The 12,563-nt window shown below is 37.2% G+C and overlaps 1 protein-coding gene across 2 annotated transcripts in view; it reads right to left on the bottom strand.

The window, feature by feature from the left end:
- The window catches only part of LOC115226550 (centrin-3), a 62,047-nt gene that overhangs the window by 2,753 nt on the left and 46,731 nt on the right, over positions 1-12,563 (bottom strand). Inside the window, exons 5-6 of one of the 2 annotated variants that reach the window (XR_005004393.1) lie at positions 4,050-4,126; positions 722-2,341 (exon numbers count right to left, since the gene is read on the bottom strand). Coding sequence is in view for 1 of the 2 variants with exons in the window: in XM_029797551.2 (XP_029653411.1) it covers positions 2,298-2,341; positions 4,050-4,126 (121 nt within the window). In the remaining variant the exon portion in view is untranslated. Of the gene's footprint in view, positions 1-663; positions 2,342-4,049; positions 4,127-12,563 lie in introns of those variants that run through there. The other variant, XM_029797551.2, reaches the window with a different exon arrangement.

The raw sequence follows: 12,563 nt of genomic DNA, 5'->3' as shown, positions 1-12,563 counted from the left end.
TACAAAAGCAGGTAGTAATGGAGTAATTTTATCTTATCCTTATTCTTAGTGCAAGTTTTGAAGAGTGCAGTTCGATTTTAACAGTTATTTTTTCCAAGCTATAATGGAAGTATCTCATTATGCCCATATTAGTCAGATGTATTGAGGTAATATGCAGTTAAAAATAAGTTACTTATATATATATCTCAAGGCCTCGTCAGAGATTATAAAGTACAATTATAAAGATATAAAAGGAAGATATAAAATGCAAATATGAATATTAAAGAAGGTACACTTATACAAGAATATGCATATATACATATACATATAAGTGTATATAATTGTACTTTATAATCTCTGACGAGGCCTTGAAATATATATATATATATATATATATAAGTAACTCATTTTTAACTGCATATTACCTCAATATATCTGACTAATATGGGCATAATGAGATACTCTTATCTACAGGCTGAAACAGCTGTAAGATCCATTTTATATGCATTATCCTTATGGTATTATCTTACTTATTGATGTATATTGTTTTATTCTGTATTTTTCTGTTGGATTTGGATGTTCCTATTTAATATAAATTATTAGTTAATAAATTATATGAATTGGTATTATCTGGAAGTTGATGATTGATAGAAATCTATTCCTCCATTTTCTTATTTTGTATATATATATATATATATATATATATACACACACACACCTACCTACCTACATATGTAAATACATATATATATATATGTATACACACACATATATATATAGTGCTAATGTACAGAGTTTGATTGAACAAATTATTGATCCAGTAGCCCAGCTGACTTTTCTGTAACACACTTTTGATTATATTATCTGTTCAGTCACTTTTATCTGCCTTTCAGAATAAATATATATGTATATACATATTTTTTTTTCTGCTGGTATATATATATATATATATACCAGCAGAGGATGTATATTTGGTATTAAAAAATCCGGATAATGCAAATGGTAGCAACACTTGGCATCAATGCTAGTGTTGGTGGCCGTGAGTTGCTGTTGGCCATCCTGCTGCTGGTAGCAGTTAACCATTGCTGGTGACTGTTCACATTTTAATGGTCATGTTCATGTTGATGGTTGTGTTGGCAGCCATGGTGGTGATTTGCTGTGGTACACTATGTAGAACTGGTAGTTGCCATGCAGTAATGATAGTACCAGTGATGAGTGGTCTTAATGTAATAAATTGTTGTTGTGTAGTCTCAGGTTAGTCCTGATTGAGCAAACGTATGACCAAAAGTATTCATCATCATCTTTTTCTACAGTTACTGTAGTATTTTTCTACAAATACAACATTATTTGATGTGTTCTTTATTTAAGAGAGCAAAGGGCAATTTGATGCAAATTTGGCAGATATTTTTAGCAGATCTAGCTATTATAGAAAGGTTGCTTTTGTTGGCTGATGCATACATATATACATACATAAAACAGTGGAGTGTGGTTTGATGGTGATTTCACTGATATTTTTCTACTATTATACAAAGGTCTTCTTTGTTGGGTAATACATACACAAGACTGTGATTTGATGGAGATTTGGCTGCCATTTCTACAGGTGGAGCAACCATGTAGAAGCTCTCTAGTGTGTAGTGTTGGTTGCTTCTGTTGCTATTTAGCCCAAGGTCATCTCTGACCAAGTAGATTTAAGTTCAAAGGCATTGCAGCTATGACTATCCAATTTTTTCTGATGCTCAGGAAACTCAAGGCCACATAATTAATGCATCTTCTAAGATGCTCTAAGAGAGGTTTCGTTGCATTTTCTACAAGGTCTAGTAAATATGTAGAAATCTTCTTTTGCTGGTTCATACATATATATATAGATATACATACATAAGACAATAGCGAGTGAGTTGAGGGAGTTGACTTATTTCTACCAGGTTTAACTACCATGCAGAGGTCTCCTTTGCTGGATCATTCACACATAATATATACATACATTAATTTAGTAGGGTGTGATTTGAAAGAGATTTGGCTGCTATCTCTACTATATTTCACTACCACATGGAGGATCCTAGTCATGGTATCATTGGTTGTTGTGTTGGTGTTATTAGTGGTGGCATTGCTGCAGTTAATGGAGATGTTGGTGACAGTAAAAATGCTATATTAGTGGAAGTTTGGTGTTGTTATTGTTGTTGTTGGTGGTGTTGATACTGTGTGTGTGTTGCAGCTGAGGCTGTTGTGTTGGTTCCAGCAGTGTTTTAGTTTTCAGTGTCAGTCATGTCCTTAGTTAAGCTGATTGGTGTTGAAGCAAGGTTGGACAGAAAACCTCAGCTTCAGGTGTCACCTGTCATGATTGAGAGGAATTCTTCTTCATCAACTGGAAAAGTAAAAATATTTTGCAAGAAATGAAGAACAAGTAGAACTTATAATAATAATAATAATAATCCTTTCTACTGGAGGCACAAGGCCTCAAGTTTTGGGGGAGGGGATTAGTCGATTATATTGACCCTAGTGTTTCTCTGGTATTTATTTTATTGACCCTGAAAGGATGAAAGGCAAAGTCAACCTCAGCAGAATTTGAACTCAGAACATAAAGACAGACAAAATACAGCTAATGATTCTGCCTTAATAATAATTATAGATTCAAATTTTTCCACAAGGGCAGCAATTTTGGGGGAGGGGACTAGTTGATTACATTGACCCCAGTGTTCAACTGGTACTTATTTTATTGACTGACCCTGAAAGGATGAAAGGCAAAGTTGACCTCAGTGGATAATATGATTAGAAGAGTGCCATATGCTTATTAAACAATATTTCAACAGTATGTCTGTCGTCTTCATGTCCAAACTAAAACAAGGATAATGAAAAATACATGAAGAACATAAATCTATTTACAAGTTATTAAAATAGCAAATAAGGGAGTTACTGTTACAATTATGGACAAGAATACTTAATTGACATATCATTTTGTGAAGAATTACCTGCTGATCCAAAACCCAATTACAGAAGAAAATTTGACAAAATAATTTTGGAAATGGGAGAAAGTAATTTTTGTAAGTGACACTGAATCTAAAATGCTGCAGCCAGAGCAATGAACATCTATATTTCATGGCCTTCCAAAAACAAACAAAAAGTTTGAAAAATATCCTCTATTGTTTCTTCATAATGAAAGAGTAGAAGCATGCATGCACTTTGTAAAACATCTATTTTCCACTGAAGATTAAAGTTTGTATTACAAAGCAACACAATGAAGTTTGGAAAAAACTTTACCGTCTGATGAAGGGTGTGCCATGGAAAAGCCAAAGGCAGTTAATTTTGCTAACATTTTCATGACAGAATTTGAGCTACAGTTTAAATTGCAACAAGATCATGAACCAATACTCTGGTTACGGTTTGTTGACTTTTGTCTGGGAAGGACTGTAAGTCTAGCTGAATTGCAGCTGAATTGCAGCTGAATTGCAGCTGAATTGTGATAACTTCTATAATTTTAAGCCCAACATAGAATTCTCATCCAATTTTTCAAAAAGCTAGCATTGAGAATTTGGTGATGAAAGTGAAGTTTCCAGAAGGCTTCAACAGCGGAAGAACTACTTTGCAAACCCACATCATCCCATCTCTCTTTTCATCACACTCCAATGATTCATGGAATTAAGTTGAATCCATAGTTTCAATTTTTGAGAATAAAACAGATTTGAGCTGACACAGATCTTGGAAACACGTTAATGATTTTGTGCATGATGGAAATAAATGACAAATGACTTTCATGCATGAATAAAAGATGTGATGGTCATGGCTTGGACAGCTTTGAGTATATGTCAACTGGATCAGGATTAAATTGTGATGAACAACAAAAAGGACACATTAGATAATTAGCTGACAAGGGATAAGGAAAGACATTATATAACGTAGATACACTACACATGTATGAAAAATGGGATGTTCTAAGCTGAAAGGTCTGCTGGACACAGAAAGGAAATTTTATAAAATGTAGTCCTAGATACACTACATGTCGATAAAAAAAGAGGATGGTCATGGCTGGAGCACCTCTGATCAGGACTGACCTAAAACTAAAAAACAATACTTACTCTCTCCATCACCATCTTTATCAAATTCATCAATCATAGCTCGAAGTTCATCATCATTCAAGTTTTCACCCAGTTCCCTGGAAAGTAGACCAAACAAAAAGTCTTAATCTTTTGGCATTTAAACTGGCCCTTATCTGGCCCAAATATTCGACCTGCTTTATGCTCAAACTGGCCAAATTTGGCCTCTCACATCTACTCGACAATGTCATGCTAAAAATAAACAATTACAATAGCAAAATTTCAAAGCTATGAGATAATTAATTCAAAACAATGTGAATAAGTATTATATTTGGTAAAATAGTCTGAATGCTAAATGGTTAATCTTCACAGTTATCATTTTAGCATCTGACTAACTCTGAGAGGAATGTGTACTCTGAATGCAACCCACAGTATGACAGTTTCAAGCCAAGTTAAAAAGCTATGCATTTCTATTTATAGTGGTTTTGCTGAATAGAGGACACATGAAGGCATGAAAGAAATGAAGCCAGTATACTTCACTGGATGTGCAATGTCAGTATGCGTGTACAACAGAGTGAAAGCATCTTAAGAGAAAAATTGGGCATAAGAGGCATCAGATGTGGTGTGCAAGTATAAATATATAGATATTTATATTAATAGATCAAACTTACACAGAGCACAAATGATAGAGAAATTTAAAGGAGAAGAAGTAAGGTGTTATAAGTCCAATAGCTGTTTCTGGGGGCTTGGAGATCCGTCACAGCAAATAGCCAAAAGTTTTGGTCATTTATCATATATGTCAAATAATATACGCTTTTCCAGTTTCAGCCCAAAATATTGTTGGTATGGTCATGTGGTGCATATGGACGAGGACAGCTGATCTCTAACTGTGGATGGAATTGATGGAAAGATAGACTCAGGAAGACATGGGACAAGATGGTGAAACATGATCTTCAGATGTTGGGTCTCACAAAGATGATGAAAACTGATCGAGACATTTGGCGATTTGCTGTGCTTGAGATAAGAAGTAATTGAAAGGTATTCCACCCCTCCCACTCATCTCTCCACCTCTGCCTTAATACCCTCATTATTAACCTCTTCCTGAACTAGCTCTCTTATCTCCTCTCACCACTTCCTGTCTCAGTACTCTCCATAACCTACTGAGTCTCCTATTTCCTCCCTCTAATACTTGCCTGCTCTCCACATTTAATCATTCCACCTTTGGACTTCTCTGCATCATGATCTGAAATGGTAGATCTTTTTTACCCTGATGATGGAGAATTGCTTTATCCAATGTTGACTGCTTCCATTATGACCTGCATATTGTGATGAACTCCATCTACCAACATTATGACGGATCCCCAAGCCCCCCAGAAACAGCTGTTGGGCTCATAACACCTTACTTCCTCCCCTTTCATTTTCTCTATCATTTGTGCTCTGAGTAAGTTGGATCTATTAATATAAATATCTATATATATCTTTATACTTAACTATTCATCATTTGAAAGCCTTCACTCTTTGTCTTCTCTCATTTTGCATGCACACATATATACCTATTTTGTATTTCATACCCAAGCTATTATATTTAATTTGTTTTTCTGCATAATTGGCTCCATATCTACCCAACTTGGTCCCTCTTAAAGCCATTCTTTACCCCTGTAAAGACATCAGAGTCTAAATTTGAATCATTTGAACACTATTAAGTGTTTTCTATACTGAGAATCTTTCCTTTTGCCAAGTCTGTCCGTAAACGAAGTCATCCCAAGATAAGAAATCTTTGAACTTTAATTCACCCCGTATCTCTATTTATTATTATTTATTATGTATCATTATTCTGAGCCCCCTAGTCGCCACTCTGTTTACTATTTCAGCCTCGCCTTCTTTTGCATATTCTGTATAATTCATTAGTTATCGTTATAGATATTAAGATCTATCTCCCTTACAGGACTGATCGAATTGGCTGCCGGTTTCTTCGCGGGGTTCTCTTCCCCTTCTCTCCCCCTCTTTTTACATTGTCTGTCTGGACTCCTCTCTTCCTACTTCTCTCCATGGCTATGCATACTTAAGCTAGTACCTGCCTCATTCTTGATTCCGAATTCCTTTTGCCAAGTCTGTCCGTAACGATGTGATCCCAAGATAAGAAATCTTTGAACTTTAATTCACCCCGTATCTCTATTTATTATTATTATTATGTATCATTATTCTGAGCCCCCTAGTCGCCACTCTGTTTACTATTTCAGCCTCGCCTCGTTTTTGCATATTCTGTATAATTCATAGTTATCGTTATAGATATTTAAGATCTATCTCCCTTACAGGCTGATCGAATTGGCCGCCGATTCTTCGCGGGTTCTTTCCCCTTCTCTCTCCCTCTTTTTACATTGTCTGTCTGGACTCCTCTTCCTACTTCTCTCCATGGCTATGCATACTAAGCTAGTAACCTGCCTCATTCTTGATTCCGAATCCTTTTGCCAAGTCTGTCCGTAAACGAAGTGATCCCAAGATAAGAAATCTTTGAACTTTAATTCACCCCGTATCTCTATTTATTATTATTTTTATGTATCATTATTCTGAGCCCCCTAGTCGCCACTCTGTTTACTATTTCAGCCTCGCCTCGTTTTTGCATATTCTGTATAATTCATTAGTTATCGTTATAGATATTTAAGATCTATCTCCCTTACAGGGCTGATCGAATTGGCCACCGATTCTTCGCGGGGTTCTCTTCCCCTTCTCTCCCCCTCTTTTTACATTGTCTGTCTGGACTCCTCTCTTCCTACTTCTCTCCATGGCTATGCATACTTAAGCTAGTAACCTGCCTCATTCTTGATTCCGAATTCCTTTTGCCAAGTCTGTCCGTAAACGAAGTGATCCCAAGATAAGAAATCTTTGAACTTTAATTCACCCCGTATCTCTATTTATTATTATTTATTATGTATCATTATTCTGAGCCCCCTAGTCGCCACTCTGTTTATTTTTTTCTATTTCGCCTCGCCTCGTTTTTGCATATTCTGTATAATTCATTAGTTATCGTTATAGATATTTAAGATCTATCTCCCTACAGGGCTGATCGAATTGGCCGCCGATTTCTTCCGGGGTTCTCTTCCCCTTCTCTCCCCCTCTTTTTACATTGTCTGTCTGGACTCCTCTCTTCCTACTTCTCTCCATGGCTATGCATACTTAAGCTAGTAACCTGCCTCATTCTTGATTCCGAATTCCTTTTGCCAAGTCTGTCCGTAAACGAAGTGATCCCAAGATAAGAATCTTTGAACTTTAATTCACCCCGTATCTCTATTTATTATTATTTATTATGTATCATTATTCTGAGCCCCCTAGTCGCCACTCTGTTTACTATTTCAGCCTCGCCTCGTTTTTGCATATTCTGTATAATTCATTAGTTTTCGTTATAGATATTAAGATCTATCTCCCTTACAGGGCTGATCGAATGGCCGCCGATTCTTCGCGGGGTTCTCTTCCCCTTCTCTCCCCCTCTTTTCCATTGTCTGTCTGGACTCCTCTCTTCCTACTTCTCTCCATGGCTATGCATACTTAAGCTAGTAACCTGCCTCATTCTTGATTCCGAATTCCTTTTGCCAAGTCTGTCCGTAAACGAAGTGATCCCAAGATAAGAAATCTTTGACTTAATTCACCCCGTATCTCATTTATATTATTTATTATGTATCATTATTCTGAGCCCCCTAGTCGCCACTCTGTTTACTATTTCGGCCTCGCCTCGTTTTTGGCATATTCTGTATAATTCATAGTTATCGTTATAGATATTTAAGATCTATCTCCCTTACAGGGCTGATCGAATTGGCCGCCGATTTCTTCGCGGGGTTCTCTTCCCCTTCTCTCCCCCTCTTTTTACATTGTCTGTCTGGACTCCTCTCTTCCTACTTCTCTCCATGGCTATGCATACTTAAGCTAGTAACCTGCCTCATTCTTGATTCCGAATTCCTTTTGCCAAGTCTGTCCGAAACGATGTGATCCCAAGATAAGAAATCTTTGAACTTTAATTCACCCCGTATCTTATTTATTATTATTTAATGTATCATATTCTGAGCCCCCTAGTCGCCACTCTGTTTACTATTTCAGCCTCGCCTCGTTTTTGCATATCTGTATAATTCATTAGTTATCGTTATAGATATTTAAGATCTATCTCCCTTACAGGGCTGATCGAATTGGCCGCCGATTTCTTCGCGGGGTTCTCTTCCCCTTCTCTCCCCCTCTTTTTACATTGTCTGTCTGGACTCCTCTCTCCTACTTCTCTCCATGGCTATGCATACTAAGCTAGTAACCTGCCTCATCTGATTCCGATTCCTTTTGCCAAGTCTGTCCGTAAACGAAGTGATCCCAGATAAGAAATCTTTGAACTTTAATCACCCCCGTATCTCTATTTATTATTATTTATAGTATCATTATTCTGAGCCCCCTAGTCGCCACTCTGTTTACTATTTCAGCCTCGCCTCGTTTTTGCATATTCTGTATAATTCATTAGTTATCGTTATAGATATTTAAGATCTATCTCCTTACAGGGCTGATCGAATTGGCCGCCGATTCTTCGCGGCGCGCCCGCCCTACCCACCCCCCCACCACCACACCACCACCACCACCACCACCACCACCACCACCAACCACCACCACCACCACCACCACCACTCACCACCACACACCACCACCACCACCACCACCACCACCACCACCACCACCACCACCACCACCACCACCACACCACCACCACCACACCACCAACCACCACCACCACCACCACCACCACCAATACCGGATATCTCTATTTTGCTCCAACTATACCGGATGTCGTTTCTCCCACCACCATTATAGGTGTCTACTCTTTGAACCCCCCTCTTCAATACGCTATTTCACCATGCATTACCCCTCTCTCGATATCCTACGTTCTACTTGCCTAGAACCTGTCTCTGAACCACCTCTCCCACTGGTGCTCCCCTATATTTCTGCACCCCCCACCACCACCATTATAGGTGTCTACTCTTTGAACCCCCCTCTTCAATACGCTATTTCACCATGCATTACCCCTCTTCGATATCCTACGTTCTACTTGCCTAGAACCTGTCCTCTGAACCACCCTCCCAGTGCTCCCCTATATTTCTGCACCCCCCACCACCATTATAGGTGTCTACTCTTTGAAACCCTCTTCAATACGCTATTTCACCATGCATTACCCCTCTCTCGATATCCTACGTTCTACTTGCCTAGAACCTGTCCTCAGAACCACCCCTCCCACTGGTGCTCCGCTATATTTCTGCACCCCCCCACCACCATTATAGGTGTCTACTCTTTGAACCCCCCTCTTCAATACGCTATTTCACCATGCATTACCCCTCTCTCGATTTCCTACGTTCTACTTGCCTAGAACCTGTCCTCTGAACCGCCCCTCCCACTGGTGCTCCCCTATATTTCTGCACCCCCCCCCATAAAAAGCACCATCCGAACGTGGCCGATGCCAGACCCCTCTGGCACCTGTGCAGGTGGCACGTAAAAAACACCCACTACACTCGCGGAGTGGTTGGCGTTAGGAAGGGCATCCAGCTGTAGAAACACTGCCAGACTAGACTGGAGCCTGGGGCAGTCCCGAGCTCCCCAGACCCCGGTCGAAACCGTCCAACCCGTGCTAGCGCGGAAAACGGACGTTAAACGATGATGATGATGATGATGATGATATATATATATATAAATATATATATAAATAATTTGGGAAAACAAATTTCCAAATCAATCAGATGCAACCCTTCAGCATCATATGCATCTGCACATCATACTTTGGGGTCTTATTTATAATATATTTATATTTCTTTCTTTTACTTGTTTCAGTCATTTTGACTGCGGCCATGCTGGAGCACCGCCTTTAGTCGAGCAACTCGACCCCGGGACTTATTCTTTGTAAGCCCAGTACTTAATCTATCGGTCTCTTTTGCCGAACCGCTAAGTTACGGGGACGTAAACACACCAGCATCGGTTGTCAAGCAATGCTAGGGTGACAAACACAGCAGACACACAAACACACACATACATACATATATATATATACATATATACGACAGGCTTCTTTCAGTTTCCGTCTACCAAATCCACTCACAAGGCATTGGTCGGCCCGGGGCTATAGTAGAAGACACTTGCCCAAGATGCCACGCAGTGGGACTGAACCCGGGACCATGTGGTTGGTTAGCAAGCTACTTACCACACAGCCACTCTTACGCCTATTTATCTATAAATATAAAAAGTATCTGATAAAAGTCAATATTCAATTTTGGGGGATTAATCGATATGCGGTTATTCTATTTCAGATAATACAAAAATATCGCAATGAGTATATCTGACAGTAAACTCATGGTATCAGTTTGCACATCATGAAATAATACTTAAGGGATATAACCAAAATTTCCAGTTAGGTATATAATGCACTTCATTAATTATATTATACTTTAGTTAATACTTAAATTTATTAAATATGAAGGATACACGGGTTTCAGTACTGGCAGATTACAATATATATACATATACACAGCTATATACATATATAAATACATATATGCAATAGTCAGATTTTCAATTATTCCTACTCATCTTCAGGTTCTTTTTCAAAATATTATATATTTAATTTTACGTCCCTCTAAAAAATAATACAATTAAGCATTAAAGATTAAAAATTAAAAATAAAATTTATACTTTGTAATATTAAGAATTAAAATTTATAAATTATACATTATAAACATGAATTAGTATATATATCAATCATGTAAAATCAAGTATATGTCAAATACAGAATGTGAGATATAAAATTATACATTCGTGTTTAAATGTGATATATAATAAGAAGAATTCAAATACATATCTTCTTTTTTTTCTGGTACTAAAATGATGATTAGAAGAAGATAGCAGGGAACTATGGGTATTTATAGGGGATTAGTACCAAGGGGGGTAATTACACTAGACATAGTTTTAATTTTAAATTATCCTCTATTATTATTTTCATATTCACTTATATTGGGAGATATACATAATTTATTATATAATTTTAGTAGTATTTAATTCATATATTTAGATTATTGCATTATTTTTTATTTATATAATCTACTCAAGTGCTTTAGAAATAAAATTATGTGGTTATTTAATTCATGGGTTGGGGGTTCAGTACTCCACGTTCACCATATGTGTTTAATAATTCATCTCTAGACTGTAGTGATTTCATAAATTCTGTTATACATAATAAACACATTTTATTCCCAATATTATAGGAGTGGGCTCTACCTATAATACTCCAATTAAGCGTGTACTCTCTTTTTCTAGATTTTAATTCCCATATGTATTTACTTAAGCCTGTAGACTTACTTAAATTGGGATTTTTAAAGGTCTGGTAGTGTTGGGATATTCTTTTTTAAATTTCATTAGCTAATATAAACCTTATTTATAATTTTATTATTATTGTTCTTAGAGCTAATTATACATTATCAATACTACAATTATTAGAGAGTCTTATCACAACATAAACATTTTTCTATCTGTTGATTAAGATCTCACATTGCTTGTGAGATTTTAAAAGATAATGAACAAAGAAATGATTACAATTACATGCTGGATCATCCAGAGGAATACTACTCCGATTATTTCTATTACTGTTGCACTATGGCACCAAAAATTGATATCGAAATTGTCATAGCTGTTAGCGTTTCTGTCGCATCTGTTATTCAGTATTTAAATGCAGGGAAAGGAAACATTACAGCTGTCAAAATATTCTGGGACACAGGAGGATAAAAGGGACAATGTTCGTGCTGATGCACTTCCTGAACTGAAGAATTCAGAACATTATTATTATTATCATTTGCTTCATGTTACATGATGCATCCACATTGTGTTTCACACTTCTATGTTTTGTTTATGATGTTGAATGTGTTATTTTTGTTGTTGTAACAAGGGGGAGAGAGTCGTTATGAAAATGTTTTACTTGGAAAGAAAAAAGTGGATTTTCATTAAGGCATATTGATCCAAACCTGAGTCTACAGGATTCCTTTTTGACAGCTGAGACATTCTACACATGGTTGATGCCAAGTCGATTTATGTATTCTCCAATTGACCCTTTTAACCCCTTCTCTGCAAGCAATAGCTGATAGGAGATAAGGAAGATACCTACAATAGTTCCCATTCTTTTCAGAGCAGCATGTCCCTCTTTCTTGCTGTGTTATGATAATTATAAATACAGATAGTCCAAGTTGGTGAAAGAGATGACCTCAAAGTAGTTGGTGAGATGAAGAAGACAACAAGAGGCGATTATGATATCTTTCACTGGCTCACTTTAGAATGCCAAGTCTCATTCTCTCTTTCTCCATTGTTGCTGCTCAAATGACAGGCAGAATGTTGGCATCATTCTGTCCTTCTTCTCTATCTACTTACTTCTGTGAATGACATCTATATCTATAAAAGGTAGGATGTGTGTGTGTGTGCATGAATGTACTTTATGCACATCTACAAATTAGCACGAATGTCACTCCAATTTTAGGAGCACATTGGTCACGACCATGACTCTGC

Source organism: Octopus sinensis, linkage group LG30 (assembly GCF_006345805.1).
Source record: "Octopus sinensis linkage group LG30, ASM634580v1, whole genome shotgun sequence".
Classification (NCBI taxonomy): Eukaryota; Metazoa; Mollusca; class Cephalopoda; order Octopoda; family Octopodidae; genus Octopus; species Octopus sinensis.
This window is presented reverse-complemented; position numbering and strand designations above follow the sequence as displayed.